Raw genomic sequence first — 26,410 nt, 5'->3', positions numbered from 1 at the left:
CTTAATCAATTCAATTATACATGGTTTATGTACTAAAATATAAAGGGAATATATATATATATATATATATATATATATATTCAATTCATCAATAATGAAATGATATGTCTTAGGCAATTGACTATATTTTATTTTTTTAAGTTTGTTGTATATTTTGTTATTTAGTGAAACACGTCACAATGCACATTATTATGCTTTTGTGAAATGTTGTGAATACATGTAAATTGTTATCTAAGTGTACTTTGAATTTATTATTTGAATTCAAATTTTTAGTGAAACGTTATTTTTCCATTTAAGATTCAAGATAATGGTTGAAGAAGTATAGTCAGCTTTAGCTCTATGCCGTTGAAATGATGACTTCTGTCACAATCTTGTGAGATTCGACTTAAGTTATCTTACAATGTGTAGTAAGCATATGTGTTGTTTTTAGAAGTTGTAACAAGTGATTATGGTAAACAAGTCTTATTCTTGCTAATTAGTTCTAGTGTTAGGTTAGTGCTTAGTAACTTATGCATATCTATTATCTTCCTTTTGGCATCCCTTTTTACAATAAACACATCATCTACCTTTCACCTGTTAAAGTATTATTTTCTAACTTTGAAACCTACTATCTTTATTCACTCCAAAATTCTAATATTTCTTCAAGACTTTTAAACTTTAACCCAATCTTGGCTTCCATGTGACATTTTGACTAGTAATTTGATCTATATTCTAACAAAATGAAGATAAAATATCCAATGTAATGATTCCTCTATCAACTAATCTAAAATGAAAACAAAATAGCAAATATTATTGTACCTTTAAGCTAACATAAATGTTTTAAGAATCGAAAGAAAATGAATAAAATAAATGTGTTTCAAGATGTTGTAAGATGAAAATTGCATAGGAGATTCTAATTTTGTTTGTCAAATAGATCCTTTCCTCACCCTATGCTTAATAGAAGATGCTTTGTATGAGTTTTTCATAGAATAAAAGACCTTAAAGTATATTTCGTCAATAATATGTCACTATACTTATCTTTGACACCAAAATCTCACAAATTTTGGTTAAGTTAAACTTAGAGGTGATGAAGTGATTCTTTATTTTCTTAAGTGAACAACTCTTGCTTAAGCACAAATATGGAGCAAAAATTCGCTTAAGTGAATATACATAAGTAACACTCACTTAAGCGAGGTATCACTTGCTTAAGTGAATATTGTGATAGTTAAAGATTTTAAAAGTGAAATTAAAGAGGAAAAAATTACTCTTCTTTACATTCTATAAACTCTCCTCTTACCTCAAATCTCAATCATTTTCTTCCCCACAAACACAACAAAGTCATTAAATATGTTATCTCATTATCCCTTTCTTATGTTTACTTTATCTTTTTGTTGACATATGTGATGTAAAAATTTTTGTGATTTAAACCATTACTAATAGGTCATGAATTTTCAAAATTCATTTTAGAATTGTTGTCTTAGTATAATATAATAAGTATGATAAAAATAGATAATATGAATTATCTAAGATTGTTGTGGTTTTCCTGTATTTTGGGCATTACTCTTTGAAATTCACTTAAGCAGTAAAAGGCCCGCTTAAGCAAATTTCACACAAAACTATATTTGTTGATTGACATAAATTTGCTCAAGCAAACTAAATATAGCTTAAGTAAATAGTCGCTTCAGCGAGTCTTCATTCGCTTAAGTGAATTTAACATAGTATCAAATTGTTGAGGCTTTATAAGATAATTCCTAAATGCATTCCTCTCTTCTCTCAGTATGAAGTATCTAACATTCTCTGTATTATTGCAAATTTTGTTGCAATTATTTTAGGATAACACCTAAGAAGTCCATCCCTCAAAGAAAAAGACAAAGACATGAATTGGCTAAGGTTCCCAACAAAATGAGGAACTTATTAATGAGTAACAATAGTCAACACAAACACCAACTTAACCATTGCCACAATTTTACAACCTTAATGGGTTAGTTTTAGGTTCAAAATCAGCACAAAATATCATAGATTTCTTGATTTGCAACCAAGGGAATAATTATTACCTAAGTGCAAGGTGGTCTTAGAGGAAAGATAGTATAAAGACTCTAAGCAAGGAATAATCATAAGGAAATTGTAGTACTTGAAAAATCTCCTTAACCAAGTTCATAAAGAAATAGTCAAAGAATTTTACGCAAATGCATAACCATTGACCTAAGACAAGATAGAGAGAAAGTCCTGGGTTTAGAGGCTGGTGGTTTATGAAAGGGACATTATTTCTACCTATTAGGTAACCCCATGACCTTAGCAGAAAGGGAGTTTTGCTAATACCAGCAACATAGAAAGAAAATATAAGATTTATGGATGCAACCGTAGCTGACACCTTATGCATCCATAATAGATCATATAAGACAATTGTCGTTAAGAAGTCAATGAGGTTCAAGAGGAGAAGTTTGAACACTTTGCCCCAAATTTGGACATCCTTACTCTTTACCAACATAGTCTTTACCACTCATACCTAAGATGTTTGCATGTCTTGAACATATCTCATTTACAACATAATAGAGAAGTTAATTATGAACATAGCCACAATTATTTTAGAAGAAATTTATCCTTTTATCATCTTTAACCCCTTTATTTTTGCAACAACCACAAAACCTTTAGGATTCTTAGCTCTTATCATTGCTCTATGTGCTTCCCAAAGTGTCATGACTGCTCCAAATCAACAATCAAATTGAAGAAATCCATTAATGGACACTTCATAAAAAAATTATTACACCAACCACTGGAGCAGCCTAATGGACCTTCTTCTCAACCCTCCTCATTACCAACATCTAGAGCATGACCATTATCCTCGACATCCATGGTTGATATGATACTAATGGAATCCTATCTCACGCCATCTCACTCACATATAGTAGTAGATGGCAACAAAATATTAGTTGTACATGCACTGAATTATTCTTTTTACAAGTAACTCTTGTATCATTTATTATTTTAACTTATATTTGAAATTGTTATTACAAGTCTTTTTTTACAAATTGAAGGTATGAAAGGATCATTGGTTTGTTTGTGTAACATTCTTAGTATAATTCAAATAATTTTCCCTAATAATACATAGTATTTTGAAGTAAACTTCATGAAATTCGTAAAGGATTTGAAAGATTTGGAAAAGTTGCACAAACATATGAATATAAACTGATAAAGTCAACAAATTTTAAAACTTTGTAGGTATAAAAGTCTCATTCATAATGAAATAAAAATGTATTTTCATAGTTTGAATTTATGGATAAAATGAAAGCTAGAATTTCAAATTTTATATATATATATATATATATATATATATATATATATATTGAATTCATGATACAAACAAACTATTTTTTAGAAGAATAAATTTCTAACTAAAGTTGATATAAATTAAAATTCAAACAATTAATTGTTGAATATTACATATAACCTTGAATCATCATTTACAATGATTACATATTATAAATAACTTTGAATATAAACTCAATCAATATTATTACAGCTTTCCTTATAAACTTAAATCCTATAAAGCATTTCCTTTCCTATCATCCCTTGAGAGTATGATCCTAACGGATAGAGCTTCTTTATTTCTTTTTTACTTGAAAATGTTTGTCAGGGTGAGCATCTCTCGCTCCACTAAAATTCTTATTTTATAAAATAATCAAAATAATGTAGAAACATTTTCTAATATAATATATAACAAAATATACAGATTCCATTTTTAACAAATTTAACTAGACAAAAATTATTTATATACATCATTTGTCATTTTACCATATATATTTCATTTCTTATGTAATCAACCCAATCAATTTCAATTCTTGAACTCATACCACTTTATTTATTTATACAATTTTAATCAACCAAAAGTCATTTATGCACATTACTCCACACTTAACCAAACATCATTAGCCAATCAATAATTTCGTGATACTTTATCCATTTCAAATTTGAACACTTCATTATAATAGTATTCTAGGTACTATCGGGCCCCTAAATTGCTACCAACACACTTTCCCTAATTACGAAGAACTCACACAGCATGGATAGTCACCGGTAAGCTAAACCATACACAGATACAACATGGGCATTCACGGCCTTCCTAGCAAAGGTATAGGTAGGAGTTTAGAAAAGAAATGAATGTGAGACTTGTAAATGCATCCTACTTTTAATCGTGTACACATCAGTGAGCAATATTTACCACTTTGATTCTTCCAGATTTTCATAATCAACTCTAGACCCTATACCCCTAGTATATCCTTGAACTATCCATATGGTATTTCAACATTGGCACATCAAAATCACACTATTTATATCAATCAATATTGTCCAATACATGTCTTACAAACACACTAATCAATGTATTACAACATATATGTTATAATCTCACCCGTCAATGTATTATAACACATATTATAATTGCACTAATAAGTGTTTTTATGACACACATATTGGTTATTCCTTTTTCTTTTTCTCATATTCTTCTCAGCAATTCTCAATTATTCCCACCAATTCTTTCCTTTATCTTTCACTTATAACATATTTTCTTTCATCTCTTTCTCATAATTTCATTAAACAAAACATGTCTAATACTTCATACACCTAAACTTAGTCTAGTTCATATATACATGGCAAAACACGTTTCATCATTCAAACAGCCAAACAATTTTCATCAATCAAACTAGATCAATAAATCATGCATATAGTTATAAAATAGGAAACACATCATCACAAGCCCAATACAATACACTGAAAATTGAACACCTTCGAACTCAGACTAATCTCGCAATTCATAAATAATTTGCCGAAGAATACACTCTCTTGATCTTAATAAAGTCTTCTATTCTAAAGTTTAACATTTTCTACTTTTTTTTTATCATTCAACACATATATTATTCAAAAAGATAATGACTTACAGTATCAGTTATACATACATGTATATATATATATATATATATATATATATATATATAAAGTAATTTGTCTATAAAACTTCTTACACTTATTCTCGTTTGTGATTTTAACCATAAACTATGTTTTAAGTGATTTTAAATAAATCAAAAACTCTTTTTATACCAAAAATCTATTTTCACTATATAGTTGCAAGAAAACTTTATAGATTTTCTATTTGGAATGAGATGGTTCAATTCTTTCAAAATCAATATATATAGATATGTATATAAATAGAATCTAGGGTTTGGGTACTCCATTTACCTAGAAATGGATCTCTTAAACTTAGTTCTTTGTGGGCTCTAGAGAAAAACTCTGTCTTGACCAGAAACACTACTCAAGGACTAGAATTCTCCTTAGATTCAATTGGAATAGACGTTTGAGTTTAGATTTGAGAGAGATCTAGAGTTATTAGAGGTTTTCTCTATAGGGATGAGGGAGAGAATAAAGAGAACAGAGAAAGAAAGAGAGAGAGAGAGAGGTGGTTTTAGTGAAAAATAAAATTTCTCAACGTGAACTCCCTTAAATACCCTTTAAACCCACGCGTTCTCACTTGAGCGAGCGAGTTCTTGCTTGAGCGAGTACATTTTCGCTTGAGTGAGAAAATCATATGATGGTTTTTCCAGCCTTTTTTTGATATTCTCGCTTGCAACACCTTAATTTAATTTTCAAATAAATACATTTCACAAAAATGGGAATAATAAAAAAATTTATTCAAATGGTTCCCAATACATAGTTCGATAAAGTATTTAAAAATAAGGATAGATTACAAGTTTATATTAAATGATTGCTACAGGACTAAGCTAAATACATCATAATTTTCAAAATAGCTTTTTAAGTCCTATAGTAATTTCATTCATCCCTTCATTTGGCTTGGTGCTGATTGTCTTGGGCACCTGAAAAATAAATATAAAAGTGAGTACACTACACTATCACACACATATACACAAGTATAGAGTCTCACCTTACCCATTCCATACGTTTTCTAACAGAATTCAAATTATTTATCAACAAACACAAGTAATCATTTCATCATTCCATTCTCATTCACACACCGATGCGCTCACTACACCATCAAACAATTTACATGGAACACTCACGTGCGCTCACTACATGTTAGTCACGCTCACTATGGCGCTGTGATCACTAGTTTTTTATGCTCTCAACCTCATGGACTTACTCAGTTCACACCATTTATGGCCGCCAGATAGCTCCCGCTCCACGGATACAACGTGTGCAGTATTAAGCCCCTTAAGCAAAGGTGTTAGTTAGAGACCAAGTCAGGAAGAGTGTGTGGCCTGTGGTGCACCTACGCTCACTGTTGGTGTCACCATCACCTCCTTTTTCTCAAGGTATTTCTACCACCCCTATCTTCCACACTTCCAGTGTATCGCTGAACCATCATAGTTTCCAATCAATTCAAACTCAATCACATTCAGCATGTCATTCACACACATTTTCACTTATTTTATATTATTCATTGTCAATAATGGCATGTCTGCACATATTTCATCATATTACACTCAATTACACCACATTTTCATCACAATCTTATTGCAACCAAGTCACTCCATCATGCAAACATTTCTCAATACCAATAACACTAAGTTCCACACAAAATTTCCACTACACCCAGTTACAATCAAGTCAATTTCATCCAAATACACATCTCTCTATGTTTTATTTCCATCACATTCCAATACATAGTAAATTAAACAAATTCTAAGTACAATGAGATAGGATGGAGTTCTTCCTTACCTTGGATTGAAGACCTACAAAATAAATCAACGGTAAAATAGCTCCTCACATGGATTTTCATCCTAAACACATAAAACTCTATGAGAAATCGAGAAAATGAAAGAAAGGGACAAAAATCAAAATCCTAACCTATAAAACTTACCTCCAAACGCTCCAAACGTGATTTCAACCTTCAATCTAACTCCCAAACAATTTTGGAAGCAGTTTAATCGGTGAAATAGGATTTTGAGTCAAGAGAATCGCAGAAGAAGGAAAATAAAATGTGAAAAATACATTTCCTCGAACCCTAATCCCTCAAATACCCTTCTGGTCGCGATATTCTCGCTACAGCGAAAATATCAGAGGAAATTACACTCTAGATTCTACAGAATTTCGCTACAGCAGACCCTCTCGCTACAGTAAGACTGCACCAAAAAATGCACCCTCCTCTATTGCCTTTTTACTACAGCAAGGAGCCTCTCGCTACAATAAGAACGCAACAGAGTCATACCATTCGCTTATGACCTTCTTGTTATAGCCAGAATCTTCTCGCTACAACAAGAATGCCCCTGCAGCACACAATTAGGCTATTTTTCCAATTAATCCTGTTCAATACACAAATCAATATTCACATTTCAAATCATCACACACTTACATACTCACATATACTCATATTCTACACAACACACATTCATGTCATCACATAAATCAAACCATGCATCCAAACGCCACATATACCTATATATACACATCCAAATAACAACTCACGAATTTATATTAATGAACACATTATTACAAAAATCTGGAGCATTACATCGCCTAGGCGAGAGGTATTCTCGCTTGTATGAGAATAGATCCAGAGAGCTACCAAATTTTCCTGCGAAGTCACCTGGGCAAGTTACTTCTTGCTTGAGCGAGCTATACTCTTGCCTGGGCAAGAGGATAGTTAGGGCGATATTATCCTCTTTCGCTTGAGCGAGACTTATCTCACTTGAGCGAGAACGCTCTAGAAAGCTTAGTTCAAAAATATCTGTCTCGCTTAAGTGAAAAATCCTGTACTAGAATTTCTATTATTCTCAAAAACAAGGAAATAAAAATAAGGGTTTTACAATTTGGCCATAAGTTCACTCTATATGAACATCATGAAGAGACTTCTACTTTCGCATAGCCTACACCAGAAAAGTTTGTAGTAAATGTCTCATGACTCGAAGATAGCCCTTCCTAACTAAGATGAAACTTTCACATTATGATGTAGTAATGCTAAATGAGGGGGCCTAAGAGATGGATCAGAAGAGCAAGAAGGAGCATATAATGAAGATTATGCTAAAAATTCTAAGAAAGATCAAGTTTAGCCTATGAAAGATAAGGAGTATGTGTTAGAGATTATCACTCCACAACCTAAAAAGCGATTCTATTTTTGCTTGAGCTGAATCAAGTTTGTTTAAGCAATTTTGAGATTTACTTAAGTAGATTTGATTTCGCTTAAGCAAATAACAAAGTTCTCAATCAATACTCTTTGTTTAAGGTTAATTAAATTCTTTTAAACTCACTTAAGAAAATATCAAATAATTTAAATAAAATAAATATTATTTAAGTGAATTCAATTTATAAATTTTTTATCACTTGACATCTATCGTTAATTAAAAAACAACTTGTGTCGTCATGATTTTCTCTTGAATTCTCCAAACTTGTTTCGCTCCATTCCTGTTAGTTTATGTGAGCTTCAAATTTTATTATGTGAATTCATCCTTAATTAAATTCATTCCAATAAATGAATCTTGACTAGAGGGTTATCTAAATCCGTCAAACACATATCCACTATCAATTTTCGTTGACTTCGCATATCAATTTCTTAAAGGAGATGGTAGATTTGACAGCCTAGACCGTAGAAGCACTATTGCTCTTGAAAGAGGCTTTAAATATGACTAACTCCAAGGGCAAATGAACGTGTGCCTACTAGCTAGTTGAAGGACCACTAACTGTTAATTTCCTTAGACCTAAAAAATGTAAAATAAAAAAAATTAAAAATATATGTCGTTAAGATAGATAAAAACAAGAAGAAAAAATAAAATAAATAATATTTAATTATTTAGATGAATAAAAAATTACAACAACATATACTTTTGCAATAATAATACCATGCCTGCGGGACCCACACATTATCTTGCATCTCCCTCCCTATTAGACAAATTATCCAATTGAAGAAAAAGGAAAAGAAAATCACAAAACCCGTTTTTCACATTTTTCTTTCATCCAAAATCAGCCTTTCCAAATAAATAAAACAATAGAGTGGATGAGAATAAACTCTTATCCTTAATTTCATATTCACAAATTGTAAAGCAAAGCAGGGGAATAATGGTTAATGAAAGTGTGCTAATGATATTAAAAATGCAGAATCGCCAATGAATGAGTTGCAAATGATGGAGTAGCTTTTGGGTGCAAAAGAACAGCTTGAAACGTGCTCACCAAGCGAGACATGAGAAAAAATTATAAAAAGAATACAACAAAGGATTTGAATTTGTAGAGAGGAGGAAGAACATTTGTAGCAAAGGAGATAATGCTTTGAAATGTGCAAAAAGGCATAATATGCCACTTGTTTCATAAATAGAAAGCAAAATACTTTGGATTAAAGCACAGGCTGTTAAGCCAAAACCCTCTGAGTTGTTACATTAACGAGTGTTCAAGTTGACAAAAGAAAAAGGAGCAATAACGAGTGATTGCTATTGTATTTATAAATTTGAGAGAATATTTTATATTTTTTTAATTAATGGTTGTGATTCTTTTAATATTTTAAATATTAAAAGATATTAATATTTTTTTTAACTAAATTATTAGTTAATTATTTCTCCGCATAAAATTAATAATAACGATTGTTCTACGTATAAAAGAAAGTATTAAATTTTTTTAAAGAGGTAAATTATCAAAAAAGATTTTATAAAAAAGTAAGATAATCAATTTAGAATAAGGCTCTCACTTCATAATTGAAACCCATTTAAAATATTACATGTGCTACTATAAATTATTTTTCAAAAAATGAAAAGTCAAAATGATGTGATCTAAAACTCAAATATATACTATTTTCAATTTTTGATATATATTCTTTCCAGATATTATAAAATATAAAATTTTTTCGCTAGGAATTATCAATACATAATAAAATAAGTCTATATGGGTAAAAATACATTTTTCAAACCTTTCAAGCCTATACACAACCAAGAAGACCATTTTACAAACAAAATAATATAAAAGACACATATAATGTTGTATTGTTGTCAAGATTTTAGTTTGGTTATTCAAATCTTCAAACCCTAAGATTTCTCTTTTAATTTTGGTTCTCACTTCGAAGTTTAGAGAAATATTATAAGAGTTTTTATTCGTTCAATTTTTTATTATTTGGCTTAAATATAACTGCTCAATTCCTATTCTTTCCACTCTTTTGTTAATTCTTTAAATAATAATTTAAGTAAAAGTTTATTAAATAAATTTTTAGTTATTGGATAGGGAATTTATAATATTTAGGTAAGATAACCTTTCACTTTTTGTGCTTTACAATTTTTTCCAAGCCAACAAATCGTCAGTTTGATTGAGTTAATAGCTTGAAGAGGTTGTTGGAAACAAAAAGTGAGAGTAAAGTTTCAACTCTATTATACTATTTCCGGTTCTATTTGTTAGAAAAAAGCAACTAATTCACTAATATCAATAAAATTAATTATATACTATAAATATTAATGTTATTTTAAAAGTGTTCATCATATTAAATAATTCAGTTTTTTATGTAAGAAATAGGTGAGTACTTCATTAATATAACTTTATAATAAATTAAATGTATAAAAGAAATTTAGTAATTAATATATTTAAAAATAAATTTTTATTTCTTATAATTAGGACAATTTTTTTTTATAGTTGATCCTTATAAATAGGACTGAATGTAGTTTTTATGAATTATGATCAAATTGTATTAGGTGTCTTAATAAAAAAAAAAACACGTTCAATAATATTTTTATTTAAAAATTAAATTTATCCATTTCTTATAATATTGTCATAAAAATAATATATGTAAATTTTTTTCATAATGAATGCTTTAAATCATATATTCTATATTATAATACAGTGAGGTAATGAGGTAATTAATATTTATATTGTATAAAATTTGTAAACTTGATTTATTTTATAAAAATTTTGAATTAAAGAAATTTATGTTTTTTTAAAAAAGTAAAAATATTATTTTACTAAATTTCACATTTGATATAATTTTGAGACATTTTCAACTAGTTAAATCCCTTGAACTATATCTACACCTACTTTTGTAAGTCAAGAAAAATCCAAACTCATACTCAAAATTTAGCTAAATTTGAATATTTTTTTTTTATCTAAGTCTAGTTGAGGTCAAACAACACACAAATTTAAATTTAATTGTCATGCTTACGTTTCACTGGAAAATTAAAAAAAAAAATTAATTTGAATTCCTTGCGTATCAATTGTATAAATTTTAACTCAAGGTCCGATAATGTGTTATTTCAAAATATGATTATAGTAACAAGAAGGTATCTACATATTCTCGGTGTTATTTCTATTTTGACAGAGATTTTCATGGTTGATTTAGGCTTGTGATGTGTTGTTATTGTTAAGATGGTTTTGAGATCAACCTTTGAAAACAAAAGTAATAAAAAATATAAAAAGGTAATAAAACATTTTAGACGATGATTACCATATAACACCTACTCAACAAAAAACACATAAATGGCCGAAAATTCTCATTGTAGGGAATATTCTTAACATCTACTATTCTACATTATCAAATAAAATAGAGAATGAGTCATCGAGCTTTGCACAGTTACCCTGTTCCTTACACCCAAAACACTATAATTATATATTTACATAATATCCTATTTTGTTGAATTCCCTTGCTTTATTTAATTAATTTTATATTTATTATAATAAAAACTTTCGATAATTTAGATCTTCCGTAGTTTTTCTTTCTATCTTATATATGTTTTTATATTTATTCAATACCAATAATGTTTATCATTATTTTTATACATGATGCGGATCTAAATCCTCTCATACTAATTCTCATTATCTAAATTTTAGTCAATTAAAATATAATTTTTACACTTTTTGAACTAATATAAAGAATTAATTAAAAATATTAAATATAGTACAAAATTGCAACAAGTATAAAAAACATAAAAACAATACACGCTTCCAACGATAAAATATTAAAATCTAATATTATAAATTACGATACTATTTATCTGAAGTATAAAAAAAATATAATGATAAAAAATAAAATGGTATTAGATGAAAAAAATAATGATATTAAAGTATTTGCTGATTTCCTTCCAAAATAAAATATTAGAAAGTGTAATATACGTCCTAAATATTAAATAACTTGTTTTCATCCAGAAGAAAAAATAATATTAAAAATTGATATCAATTACTGAGTTATTATTAGCCAATAAGTTAATATTGTTATTAAGTCCCATAAATCATAATACTAAGTATAATCTTAAAGTGACTGAATCGAACCATTAATCATTAAAAGAATTTACTTTTAAATGATTATTTTCATAATCATCAGCCAGTGATGAGTTGGAGTCCTATGGGCAATATATGATTACTGAATGAACCATAAAAGTCAACGAAGTTAAATCAAATCCGATATAACGAATGCTGTTTGAGTCGTGATTGTACTTGCACAGTCACCTTCCACATGGGAATTCCATAGGCATAGTTGTCTCAACATTTTATTTTACTCTGTTTATTCATTTCTGTTCCCTGTAAAATGAAAACCCAACAACAATTTAATTTGTTAAGATGATAAATAAAATAGCGAAGAAGAAAATAAGAGAAAAGAGTGATAGAAATAAAATAAAATTTTTATATTTATTTTTATAAATAAAAAATTTAATTTTCCTAAGTATAAAAAATTAAGATAGATTTTATTAAAACATATCAATTGTATTAAAAATATAAAAGTGTAATAAATATTTTTTATACATTTAATGTTAAATTATATAAAAATTATTTCTATAAAAAATCATTAATCTATTTTTTATAAAAGCATAAGAAAAATCGCTTGAGTCTGATTAAAAAAAATTCATTTTTTCTTTTTCTTCCTAAACAAACATTAGGAATAGTAATAATAATAATACGTGCAACTTTTGTATTTGCGGTCTGTGTGACTGAGTATGTTATATTTTTGGCATAATATCTTTCTTATCAAGCTTTAATAAAGCCATGTTCTTGTTCCATTTCATCAGCATCAAGGTTCAAGGACAACATTGAAAGTCCTAGGATAAGGGGGAAGAGAGTTACTCCAATCTCTAGTTGAAATTGCACTTGCACTTTTCTGTTTCTACTACATTACTTGTGTCTTCTTCATTGTTGACTAGTTTAGTTACCACATGTTCTTGGAACTGAGAAGCCACGCTGATTAGATCCAAGTTGAAGTCTTTGGAGATACCCATTACTCCAATAATACACACATTGCCATGGGTGGTCTCAGTCTGAGAGAATCATGGTGTTTCTGCAAAGGGGTGAGCAAGTCTGAAAGAATGAAAGTTGCTATTTTCTCAGGAAAAGGCCAAGCCATGGCCACAATCACCAACACTGCAACTTCCAATGGCGTTTCTGGCACTGGATTTTTGATCCACCGGAACCTTCTCTTGACCACTCATGCTAATCTTCCCTCGGTGGTTGCCGCCGACAGCTCCGAGATCCGCCTGCACAACGGTGTGGCTGCAACTCTTGTTCCTCAGAGGTACCCTTTTACGATTTCATTTTACTTGCTGACATTTTTATCATATGTTTACCAGAATAGGAAGAAAATGTAAGGAAGCTGTCATTATCTTTTCGTCCTATTTTTATATTTTTATTTTTTTTTCTTTTTGGGGTGGTTTAATTTTTGTGTATTTGGAACCTTGAAGATTAAAGGGGGTAGGTAGAAGAGGGAGGGAGGGAGGTAGGTAGCTTAGTGGAGGATTGAACCGATGTTAAGCTTGAAGCTGGTTGGCTTTTGGGTTAAGATTTGTTTCTGGAAGCTGGTGAGCAATGCGATTAATGTGGTATAGTTGGATTGAAATTCATTTCTAAATGTTTGGAACACTTCAATGTTAAAGTTGAAGAGTTTTAGATTTTTAGTAAGAGATCCTAGTGGTTAGAAGCTACTTGGATGCTGACTAATTTGAGTGGAGTCAGGAAGATTCACTTGTGGAGGCAAAAGCTCTCTTATTGTCAATTTTTTTTTAAGAAGACTCAAAACTTGATACTTTGCTTGAGGGAATTGAACTCTTTGACAACTTGGACAAACAAACATTTAAAAGGAAATATTGACACATCTTGGTGTTTTTGAACTATTTCTGTACAACATATTCCCCACCGCCCTTCTTGTTTCTACGTGAAGTTTCATTTGACAATATATTCTTCCTTTGTTGACTTTTTGTATACTGCAATTGATGTTTGAAATTTCATGTTGCTCATTTCTTTTTATAGCAGTTGTAGTTAATATTAGTTCACTTTATCAAGGATATTCATTAGACTATGAATGGTGGTTGCTAGTTTAGTCTTTTACTTTAGAAGGTAATTTCATATATGTGAACCAGTATCATGTGATTCCATTTCCATTCGGTGATGCATATATTACATTGTTGTCGCATATTCACATATTTAAATGCTCAATTACTTAGTTTTCACTACACCTGGCATATACTCACCAACAAGGACAACTAGCAGATTGATAGAACCACCAATTGCAAAATATGAAGTTTTAGATCTTTATTTTGAAACTTTGAATTTATTTAATCATGGTCAAAGCTAGTTGTTTCTAGGAATAGAAGGTCGATAAGAACCTTGGGAGAACCGCACTATAAAATTTAAATGTTGTAGTTGGAGAGCTCATGGACTTATAAACCCCACATTAGAATCCCATACTTCCAATGTGGCACTCAAGTCCTATATCTTGCAATTGAATCCTAAGTTCCTAACATCTCACCATGCTCACGCAAGCTGGTTGTGAACTAGTGGGAGACATGGTGGAAGGCTCTAATACTAATTGCTAAGAACCTTGGAAGAACCATAGCACAAAAACTAGCTATTATAGTTGGAGATTTCAAGGCCTCATAAACCCCACATTGGAATTCCATACTTTCAATGTGGGAATCTAGTCTCATACCTTGCAATTGGATCCTAACACAGATCAAAATAGTAATTAAAGATTACTGTAAGTATCGCTTTGTGTTGTGTGTATTTATTTCAATAATCTAATAGTTATTGTAACTTTTTCTAGTTATGATCCTTGGTAGGATTATTTATTTAAATGTGTGAATATGTATTCCTTCAAGATGCTAAAATTTATTTTGTTTAATGATATGATTTTATAGATGGTAACTTGTTATTAGGATTTGCACGTCAGGTGTTGGGGTAGTTTATGGTAGTTCAAGTCTTGTTCTTTAAGAGTACTCTGTCTCTCTGAAGAACTGATGCATATGGGGTAATACAAGAGTTACATGCCAACAAATCAAATTACACTCACACCTTTCTCAACTTTTATTCAGCAAAGGCAAAATTGTTTAAACAGAAGGTCTGAGGATCTTCTAGAAAGCTATCTTGTGTTTCAAATGTTTCCACAATATTTTACAGTTTATTCCCTTCCATTCACTCCATTGATGCAGTTATTTGTGCATGATGTTTACATGATTTGCTTCACATTTAAGAAATTATTGTCATTAGTAACTTAAAAATATCCTATTTAATATACCTTGAATATATAAAAACTAGTGTATAATCTTTATGTACTTGATCATTGCTAAAAGGCTGAGAAACATATTTATGAAGTGTGAAAAGTCATGTAAATGTTATGTATTATATTTAAGAAATGAACAGTTCATGGTACATGGAGTGGAATTGAGAGACATGCTGGAAGGCTTTGATATCAATTGATAAGAATCTTGAGAGAACCACGGCACAAAAACTAGCCATTGTAGTTGGAGAGTTCAAGATCTCATAAACCCTACATTAGAATCTCATACTTCTAATGTGGGACTTAAGTCCCATATCAATTGGACCTAACAAAGTCAAATTGTGATTTTGATATTTAAGTGTTTTATCAAACTAATAATCAATCTTAATAATTTGGTAGAGTTTTCTGCATAGGAAACATTATGAGAGAGGAGTAGATATACAACACAATTTTCCTTAGTTAGATCTGTTGATAAAATGAACCCTAGAAAGAGTTTCTGCCCATTGATTATTGTCTGGCCATAAGTTTGAATTTTGCATCCTTAATCTGGGGATTTTAAGGAGATATGGACATTTTATTAATATATTTGAGCAACTTCTCTTTATCTCTTGCCCTAGAAGCAAGTCTTTCTGCTGATTTATTTTTAGTAGTTGTCTCTTTCACCTCACACTTTTAGCTGAAGTCATAACAGAAAACATAGTCATGTAATAATTGACTCACGTAAAGAGCAGAATGTGTCACAATGTAGAATCCTCATGGCATTCAATGCACACCAAAGTTTGCACCAGTTTGAGTACTTTTTTCTGGACTAATGTATCCAATATATTAGCATATTAGTCCTGACTTTGCATTCTGAAACTTCAATCAACACTTTCTAGTAGCATGTTTGAAATTCCTCATAGTGCTCCTGTTGGTATGTAGAAGCAGACAACATTTTATTATTTGATCAAATTTTTCATTTAATTTTTCAGAATTTGCAATTTTAAAGTTATGTTTGCTTTGAAAGCGTACTAGATTGGGTTATTTCATACTCCAGTATATATATCTCTTTGGATTACATTATGCTCACTTTTTATGACTAAAGTTACATTGTGGTCTAATTTTTTGATGATTTTAATCATATATATTATTTCTTTTTTTAGAAAAAAGTAACTATCTCAGTCCACTGCATCAAAGTGATGTGAATTTCGGTTTTGCAATCTCAACCTGCTTCTTGCCTTCATGGATATTCAAAGACATATGAGAGCACAACTCAAGTGTTTTATCCTCAGCTATTCTTTCTTTTTTTATGGGGTCAGGAGGGATAGGGGTTTATTTTTCGACAATTTAAGCCATTGTTCTCTCCAATAAAATTTCTTCATCTGTGGAAGGCACGGTTACTTTTGCCAATCCTTAAAGTTATTATTTGTAAAGCAGTGGTTTATTTTTTATTACTTGGTTTTTCAGGTTTTTCATTACTAGTTCTGTATTAGATCTTACAATTGTGGGCTTAGATGATGCGGATGGAGACTCAAATGCACAGGGTCAGTGCCCTCACTACTTGAAGACCAGTTGTAAAACCAATCTGGATCTGGGAAGTGTAGTTTATCTTTTAGGCTACACTGAGAAACAGGAGCTCACTGTTGGTGAAGGAAAGGTGGTCATTGCCACTGACAATCTCATAAAATTGTCGACTGATGGAGTTCAATGGAATCCAGGTTCTGCAGGTTTTGATGTGCATGGCAATCTAGCTTTTATGATCTGTGATCCTATGAAATTAGCCACATCACCAAATACCAAATCACCTTCAACATCTTCATCTTCATCCTCCTCTTGGAAGAAGGATCTCCCTATGCAATTTGGCATACCAATTCCTGTTATATGTGATTGGTTAAACCAGCATTGGGAAGGCAACCTTGATGAGCTTAACAAGCCAAAGTTACCGCTCATGCGGTTGATGTCTACCGGCCCAAAGAGTGAGCATTCCTGTGCTTCCTTCACAATGCGGCAAGTTTTCAAGTCAAATGAGGGTGATGATGATGGCACCCCATCTTCATCAAACAATGCCTCAAAATCGAGGGAACAAAGACCAAGCTCTTCAGCTGTTACCAACACTGTTGAAGAAGAAAGTGTGATCACCAATCCCAATGCTGCACATATTCAAGGAATTCCCACTCCAGAAATATACGAATCACCTAGAGTAACTGCTGTGCCACTCAGAAGGAAAGAAAACACGCAAATACAGCTTTTGGACATTAATTTTCCGCCAAGGATTGTCAAACCTGCAGTTTTGCCACAAGAACCATCCAAAGAAGTGCATCCGAAGTTTGCTGAAAATTCTGCCACAGAACCTTTGCCTGAAACCCAGTTAAAGGGAGGACAAAACCAGGACAGAAGGCCAACAACTCCTATTGCAGAAGTTTCCTCAACAGGTTCTGTTAATGGAGCACAAAGTGAGGTTCAGTCTAGTTCATCTCCTGTGGAAGTACCCGAAATGCAAAATGGATACAGCAGTGAAGGAGAGACTATGTACTCTGCAGAAACTGCAGAGAGCCGCAATTATACAAGCCCCAGAGAGTTGAAGTTTCAACAAGTAGGAAGGAGCCAGAGTTGTGTTAGTCACAACAGATGGGGTGCTACACCAAGAAGCCAAGTTGCTCGCGGTATGATGGTGGAAAATCAGAGGAGCTTCATGCATGTGAAGAGGATGTACTCACAAGGAGCAACTTCTCAGAGAAGCAATGACTATTTCAGCCCCACTGTTTCCTCAATCATGAAACGTAACAGCTCAGAAAACCCAACCAGACCCAGGCAAACTGCTGTTCATTCTCCTTCACCAAGATGGATGTTTTGATGGATACTTTATATGTGATATTTCTATTTCATAAAGTGAAAAACTCTTAAGAAAAAAAGAAGAGTATAGTGGCTTTATATTTTTATTCTTTTTGTCTTCCATATTTATATGCTTATTATTTTTAATGGATCATGTTAAAAGACTAGTTATGGTGAATAAGAAATTCAAGCCAAAATGTAGATTTCTTTCAAAATGACGGAAGATGGATTACCATTTCCATGTTGAGTACAATGTTCTCTCCAAAAATTGAAGCCCATATTTTTCTCTTTCAGAGTTAACGTGTTCATGAATGAATAGCAAGTGGCCTACAGTATCAATTTATTGAAGTCATACCACACTAAAATTATGACAAGTTAGTTGCTAAAATGTAAAGCCTGGATCGAAATATGTATATACAATATAAATTCAAATATTAAAAAAATAGTGAACAATATTTTACATTAATAATTTATTTAAAAGTTTAGAAAGGGAAGAAAGAAAAGAGTTTGAAGAAGGGAGAACATGGAAAAAGAGAGTTAATATAAAATCTTCTAAATTAGGAGAACTTAAAAAATGAGATTAAGCAGGTTTTAGGGGGTTTATAAAACACCTTCCTCTTATCTAAAGTCTTCCAAACAAAATTATCATCATATAAATCTTCGTATTCCTTTTCTTTCTCTTTAAAAGCTAACTCTTAAAATAAATATCTTAAGTTTTGTTTGAAATTTTAGAGGAAGAGAGAAGAAAAAGTTAATACAAAACTCTCCAAACGGGAGAACTTTACAAAAAATATGATTAAAAAGACTTGGAAGATTTATAAATTTTTTTCTTCTCATCTAAAATCAACTCTCAAAAGATATCACATAAATCCATTTTTACCTTTTTTTTTCCCCAAAAATCAACTAAAAAACAAAGCTTTGAAGAACTTTCATGTTACAAGACGAGATTAAATTTAAATTATAAACAGTATCATTGCTACTGTACTGGTAAAGAAGAGCTAAACAGATATAAATTAATAGTTCGATCTCCAAATACTACTAAAAAATGTGGTTAGCCATGCAGGGGAAAATGATACCATAAGTCGACGCATGTCCACCGCCTGGACTGTTCTAATATATATGTGATTACATTATTTAACTCAATTTAGTAAAGTCAATCGTCATTAATAGTTGCAATCCAATAAAAAAATTTAGGCCATTAAATTTTTTCAATTACTAACAATTTGCCCTATAAGTTATCATGTGTGCTCCTTATGGCTTTAATGCATGAAAGTTGTTTTTGTGGCTTAAATACGTATTCCGTGTAACATGAATGCCTTATTAAAAGAATAATACTATATCTTATAATGTTTTCCTATTAATATTCCTACTTAAAGATAAAGAAAGTACTATTTTTTTTTTTCCATTTTTAAGACATTAAATACATTTGTTGTTTTACTTAATACTTTCTTTAATATATTAGGAGGATTAATAAGATGTAATAGAAAAATATATCATTTCTTTTATTAAAAGCAAATGCATCTTGTGCATAAATCGAGACTCCTAACACAATGAAATATGATTTAGTCTTGTTATCAAATAGACAACATACAGACACCATCAGTAAAGGTCAACAAACAAATTGTAATTCATTTTTAGATTGCAGAGGCTACAAACATAACATGTTTAATTGATCTTAAATCTAGAGAAATAATCACTTGTTTGACGGGACAAAAAAAAAAAAAAAACTCTCAGCAAGCTGAAAAAACAACTATTTCTTTAAACTAAAACTAAACATACACTAGTCCCAATATGTGAAAATAATATTATTTTATACTCACCGAAGTTAATTTTGATCCATTTTTACTGTTATGCAAACCTTTGTTAACTCATTAATTGAATTTAAGTCTTCAGTTCTAATCATTTCGTAGTTTTCAGTAATGTGATAGGTAGCACTGTTAAAACGTAAATTTATAAAGTTCTCTCATGTTAAGGAATAGTAACCAAATCTTTAGTTGGAATGCTCCAAAAAGGGTAAAAAATTGAAAGCATAAAAGTTAAATAGATAGGTAAACTGAAATATAATCCCAATATCTACTCCTATGCAAACAACTGGAGATTGTTTCTTTGAAACCATTCATCCAACATGGATATCAAGCTTAAGTGAGTTATGATAGTCTTTTTTGGTGACTAAGTTTGAACATATGATTTCATACAAACTTCCCAAATCCCTCGTTACTAGCGCCTTTGTAGTGGCTTTGAGCTATCATATTTTAATCAGTTTCAATTGTTCTCAAAGAATATAAGCTAGAACCAAAATTACAAAAATAAAATAAAATTAATTGATTGTAATAAAAAGAGCTGATGTACATTGGCCAAAATCGAAAGCAGTTCCCACATTAGTATTGTGTGTACAAAGTTAACCAAAAATCCTTTGCAACTCCCAATCAGGTGATGGTCAGCAGCTAATTCTAAACATAATAGAAGATTTGAGACCACATCAGCTGTGACTAACATCAACTCCTTTTTGCTTCAGATATTCTGTCGCTGCAACAATGTCCTGAAAAGAAGCAAAATAAGTTACATTCTTTCCAGACATACCACAAAAGGCACAGACCATATCGGAATTATAAGTTGCCACAACATCCAGAATCCAGCATTAGTATTTTACAATCTCGCCATAATGATGAGCTCTTTTTAATTGTATAACACTGGTTTTATTTGAACAGAGTTAAGATTTGGGGGAGTGAAATCATTTTCTAATAGTAAATTCAGTGCAAATTTGGCAGAGGAGCAGCAGTAAAGCACTCATACAAGGGGTGACTATGACCCCTTGTATTGGCAAACTTAGGTTCCTATTAAGCTGATGGCATATACTTTCCATCAACATATGGAAAGAGTTACTAAAATGCAAAATGTACAAGAACATGAAAAAAGCCCTCATTGATGAATGTAAACATTGGACATACAAAGATATTCATTTGCCTCTACCTAAATAATACCTTAATTGGAGCTTGACAATGAACAAGTTGCAGAGAGTATATCAGTGACATAACTCTTATTCAATGATACTGAGGATATCGATCCCCCACTTAGTGTGATGGAATTTTTCATAACAATGAAAAAGAGATCTGAATCATAAGCCCACAATGGGCAAGATGTGAAATCTCAGAAGATCCTTCGAGATTACATTCAATTTACAAAAGTATCCTCCCATGTCCACCCCATAATCTGATCTACATCTACATTTTTTTATCAAAGAGAAGGGATCTTGGTGACAGAATCCTACCAACTCCAGTAGCAAATGTCATGGCACTAACTGCTCAGGTAATGAGAACAACAACCAAAACACATACCCCCAAGCTTTACAACATATAACTTTGATGAATTTCAATAATAGCTAATTTTTCAACCAAAATAACTATGTGGAAAACTGGAAATTAAACAAAATCATCTTTGCAGTCCTAAATTTTTATCTATGCAAACAATTGTGAAAGACACTAAACTCCACATTACACATCTAGTAACATCCATATTCCAGAAGCACTATGAAAGCACAAACCATGGAATTAATTACATTGAATATTCAATGAACAGATAGGGTACAAGAATACCTTCTGCAACAGTAGAGCTTCTTGAGGACAGGTTGGAAAATTCATCAGACCAACTCCAACCATTAATAGTCCATAACATCCTAAAGACACAACAAAATATATGGGTAGCTGCACAGAGGGCAGAGACAAGATATAGTCAGCATCATGCAGATTAAAATTCAACAAAATAGAGAGACACCAACAGGGTTGATTCAGCTGGAAAGAAATCAAAGCATTTTGCTTATATCTTACAAGTTTTAGGCTTGAATCCCGCAGCCTAAAATCCCCCTTGATTGGGAATCTACATGCACAACTGTAAGCACTCATTGATGCCTATTGCATGCCCTAGCCTTGGAAACAGAATGCCTTCCCTCCCAAAAAGTTTTTTGCACCAAACAAAAGCCAAATAAATAAAAATCAAGCACATGATGACATGAAGACCTACCAACCAAGTATGACTGCGTGGAATTGTAGAAGTTTGTAGAAGGCCAATCCATAAAGCAGTGATGGCAATTACCAACATCAAAATCTTCACAATATGCTTCATTTATCAATCTGAAATTAGATCAATTACAAATGTGCGTAATTTTTATATAAAAAGTTTTTACAGATATAAATGTTTCACAACAAAACATGATATATGTAGGTATGTGCGCATGCATGTGATATAGAAAAAGTGGGGAAGAATCTGAGGAAAATAACAGGAAAGATACAGACAAAAAACCCTCAAAAGGTTGAAGCAAACAACCATAAAAAGTTCAAGCAATAATTGTCACAATTATTTACAAGAAAGTAAAACCTATGAGAACAATTCTTGATATGAACCATTAACTTTGAGCCATAAGAGTTCTCATTAGAAACTTCCATTCCTAAATAAAGTGTCAGAAATCAAAATGCAAATGCAGCATCTCTAGTGCCATGAGTCATGAATCCCTTTAATGGTTGTGACATTAAGCCTATAATTAGTACAACAGAAATGATAGGAAAAAATTATAAGAGCACAACGTGCCTAGAGGACTTAGCCCTAACCACTTTGCTTGTCTTCCTTCCATATCCTTTTTTACCATCTACAGCATAATTTCAGCAACAGTCCCAAATCTTGTACCAATATTTTATATTTCATTTGCTAGCAGAAAACATCCATTCATGCTTGCCATAAAAATTGTTGCAATCTCAAAAGCATGGATACATTATGTTAGTGCCATGTATTTGTCCAACTTTTCCTCTTAAGAAAAAGGTTCCAACATGGATATAATCATTTAAAATTCAAAACACTTACGCACAGGTTAAGTCTATTTAACACTTTTACACAATTTTTAATAACCAGGTTAAAAAAAAAAGACAGCAGCTTTGTCGCATACCAATCTCATGCTCTCAATTTTTTCATTTCATTTTGGTGCATATGACATGCATCCAAATGTTATAAATGTCGTATAATTGTGTATGATATCATAAATTATGAATTTCTTCGTTAAACAGACATACAACTTTTAGAATTTAGTGTCTGTCTTTATGTATGTGTTTGTGTTTCATAGGTTGCAATAGTGTTGAATTCTTTGCATGGCATCCTGGTATATTTACTGTATGTAGTTACTGCAAAATTTAATCCTATTTCTTTCAGACCTTCAGCCAAGAACCAGAATTGCAAATCTACTTGAACAAGAACAATCCTCCATGGTCATAATTTAAGAAAAATACTATTGTTTTTTGTACTATTGTTGTCACCAACATCAATAAGGTAACCACGGAAGTATGACAATCCAGTAAAAAAAAGTAAATTCTTCACTCAATAATCCAGTAATTTATGAAGATATGGATCAAAATCCACACCAGTTAAATTCATATTAATAAATCAAAGCATAGAACGTTCAAATTTTCTTTTTAAACATCCAGGAGCTAAAAAGGTACACCAAGTCAATCTCCAAAACATAAAAGAAATATCTAAACATGCAAACCCATTGGTCATTATCACAGATCTCTAGAGTTTTAGTCATAACATAGTTGTTACACATACAACATATTCAGAATGCTCATATAGCTTTAAACATTATGTAAGAGGAATTTTCTAAATGCTATACACAATACACATTTAAAATTTGTATTATAACAATTACTTTCAAAAGTTTGTAATGTCACAAATATGTCCTACCTTCATCATTGAATCAAAGACTAAGAATTATGATCTAAAGGAACCAAACATGGAAACACCTAAAGAAAATATAACTTAAGTAAAAGGCTCATGTAGCCAATGCCATCAGATGGGATTTCCATGAAATTCTTTTCATTGCTAACAACAATACGATAGTTAAATGACTCAAAGCCCTTGCGCAATCTCCCAGCATCATGTGGCAGTTACAGTCAGAACTCAGAAATTACCACTAATTAAGTTCATATTTCTCAAATACAATAAGTATAACACTAAACAAAGATCAAAGACATTGAAGATTTCCATCTTACCCTGTTTTGAATTAAAAAGAAAATGAACAAATATTAAAAAAGACTTAATGTATTGCTCTAACCAAAGAAACAAAAGACTTCCAGAAAATCAAGAACAGAAGAGTTGCCATTCCTACACAGAAAACAAATAAAAAAAAAGGAAAAAAAAAACACAAACTCATTGAATTTGATGAAGTATTTCAATTCATCACATACAACCATCACACATAAAATTTCAAAATGCTTACATTAACATAGCCTTAAAAATTAAAACTAGAAAACACACAGCATCTCATCATAGTAGCTCCAGTCTCTATCCAATCTTCAGGCAAGGGTCAAAATAAATAATCAACAGGAATAGGATTCATGAAGAAACCAAAATCCCCCACGACTACTTAACTGAAATAAAATATTTGCCACTTCCATCAGGTGGGATCTCCATGAGGTTAATTTCATAGTTTAATACAGCTCAAAGCCCTTGCGCAATCTCCCAGCATCACTGGGAAGTATCAAGCACAAACCCTATCAGCTAAAATCCCATGTCTAGTGAAAGAAACTATGAACACAAGCATGATCATACATCAAAGGCTTAGGAATTCAATTCAAAACAGAGGTTTCCATCAAATTCAGAATCACACAAATTCCCAAACAATGAAATCATTTATCACGATTATGACAACATATCCTATTGCATTGCATGACAAATGTCAATTGACTCAATATCTTTTGATTTAATGAGTTACTGAAAGGAAATTTTTGAATAACTGATTGTGAAAGAGGAAGTACTTGGGGGTGAATGAGAATAAACAAAGGAAAAGCTCAACGCCGCAAACCCTAACATGATAAAAGAAGAAGAAGAAGAAACTTCAATATATGAACAAAGAGTAAGCAACAGATTTGAATCTTCAAAATGTTTGAAACAAAACCCACACACACAAATCAAATTGTAGAGTTGGTGTTATGTAAATCGGAATGGAATGTAAATAAACCGACCAAATCGTCGAAGTAATAAAAAAATAAAATAAAACAAAATATAAAGTTTTTAAAAAAAAAAGCAAAAGAAGTAATTACACATTTCTTCCATTGAAACTAACGTAGATAGATACATCGAAGTTCCAAAGAAATCTTAAATTTATATAGCTTTCAAAGCTCTTGAATTCAGTTAAAATATTCCAATATAAGGTTCCAAAGGAACCCTCTTTTAAAAGCCAACGCGCACACACTTAGTTCAAAAACAGAGAACTAAACAGATTCAGTTGCTAATATGTCTACCTCAACAAATAAATCACCGATTTTGATTCAGACCTGATTAAGGAGTTACCGGCGTGAAGTGCTTCAGGGAAATAGATCTGCTCCGCTGTGAAGAAAGGGCTTTAGGAAAAATGGCGAAATTGAAAATGTAAACTAATCGAAACGGCAAAAGCTTTGCCTAGTAGGTCGTCTTTTCCTTTATATAAAACATGGTCACATATACAATGTGTCCTATCGTGCTGAATATAATTTAAAAAAGAAAAATAATAAAGTTTTAAGATTTAATTTATTAATAAATTATTTTACGCATAACTATTTTGTTAATATTAATATATCTATGTTAAAGTATAAACTAAAAATAATTTGATAAATAAAATATTCACGTGTAAATTAAAATAATGTAACAAGAATCAACTCATAGATATTGTTCCATAGTATAAAATTATTATTTTTAATTTTAGAAACTATGTGCTGCATGTAAAAATAATCATCGTAAGAATTTTCAGAAATTTATAAAAAATTTATGAAAATCGTAACATTTTAAATGAAATACTTGTAACAATAAAATATATATATATATATATAATAATAAAATATAATATTAATTTATATATATAAAATAATTTAAAATAATATTTTTTAGTTATAAAAATTGAATACTAATATATTTTTATGGACTTTTTATTTTAATTTTAATGTGATTATTCTAGCAATAAAAGTATTTGCATATAAATTTTTGCTTCCTAAAATACAAATCTTTATGCTGTAACTGAGATATGAAAATAATTTAAAATAAAGTATTTATTACACGTGATTCAAAATTTTATTTATGAAATTTAAATATTAATATATTTTTATTTAAAGTTATTATTCTTGAATAAATTAAACTATTTTTTATAATTTTACTTTTAATGTA

At 30.8% G+C, this 26,410-nt stretch overlaps 2 protein-coding genes across 3 annotated transcripts; one reads left to right on the top strand and one right to left on the bottom strand.

Annotated features, from left to right (window-relative positions):
• The first annotated feature begins 12,966 nt into the window (after nt 1-12,966).
• Nucleotides 12,967-18,257, top strand: LOC113862363. The gene is made up of 2 exons (XM_027495454.1): nt 12,967-13,447; nt 16,871-18,257. The coding sequence occupies exons 1-2, from the start codon at nt 13,179-13,181 to the stop codon at nt 18,255-18,257; spliced, it is 1,656 nt and encodes a 551-aa protein (XP_027351255.1). The 5' UTR covers nt 12,967-13,178.
• A 2,262-nt stretch (nt 18,258-20,519) lies between these two features.
• On the bottom strand, nt 20,520-25,669 carry LOC113863326 (dolichol-phosphate mannose synthase subunit 3). 2 transcript variants are annotated; one of them, XM_027496875.1, is made up of 4 exons: nt 25,565-25,669; nt 22,253-22,362; nt 21,829-21,936; nt 20,520-20,774 (listed from the first exon to the last, which is right to left on the bottom strand). In XM_027496875.1, exons 2-4 carry the CDS (start codon nt 22,352-22,354, stop codon nt 20,715-20,717), a joined length of 270 nt encoding a protein of 89 aa, XP_027352676.1. In that variant the 5' UTR covers nt 22,355-22,362; nt 25,565-25,669; the 3' UTR covers nt 20,520-20,714. The 2 variants fall into 2 exon arrangements, with proteins under 2 accessions (XP_027352676.1, XP_027352678.1); XM_027496877.1 differs by lacking the exon at nt 20,520-20,774 and adding an exon at nt 21,424-21,533.
• Nucleotides 25,670-26,410: the final 741 nt, after the last annotated feature.

Source organism: Abrus precatorius, unplaced genomic scaffold (assembly GCF_003935025.1).
Source record: "Abrus precatorius isolate BTA unplaced genomic scaffold, Abrus_2018 Scaffold3, whole genome shotgun sequence".
In the NCBI taxonomy this organism is placed as follows: Eukaryota; Viridiplantae; Streptophyta; class Magnoliopsida; order Fabales; family Fabaceae; genus Abrus; species Abrus precatorius.
The sequence above is the reverse complement of the archived record's forward strand: the minus strand, read 5'-3'. Positions and strand labels throughout refer to the sequence as shown.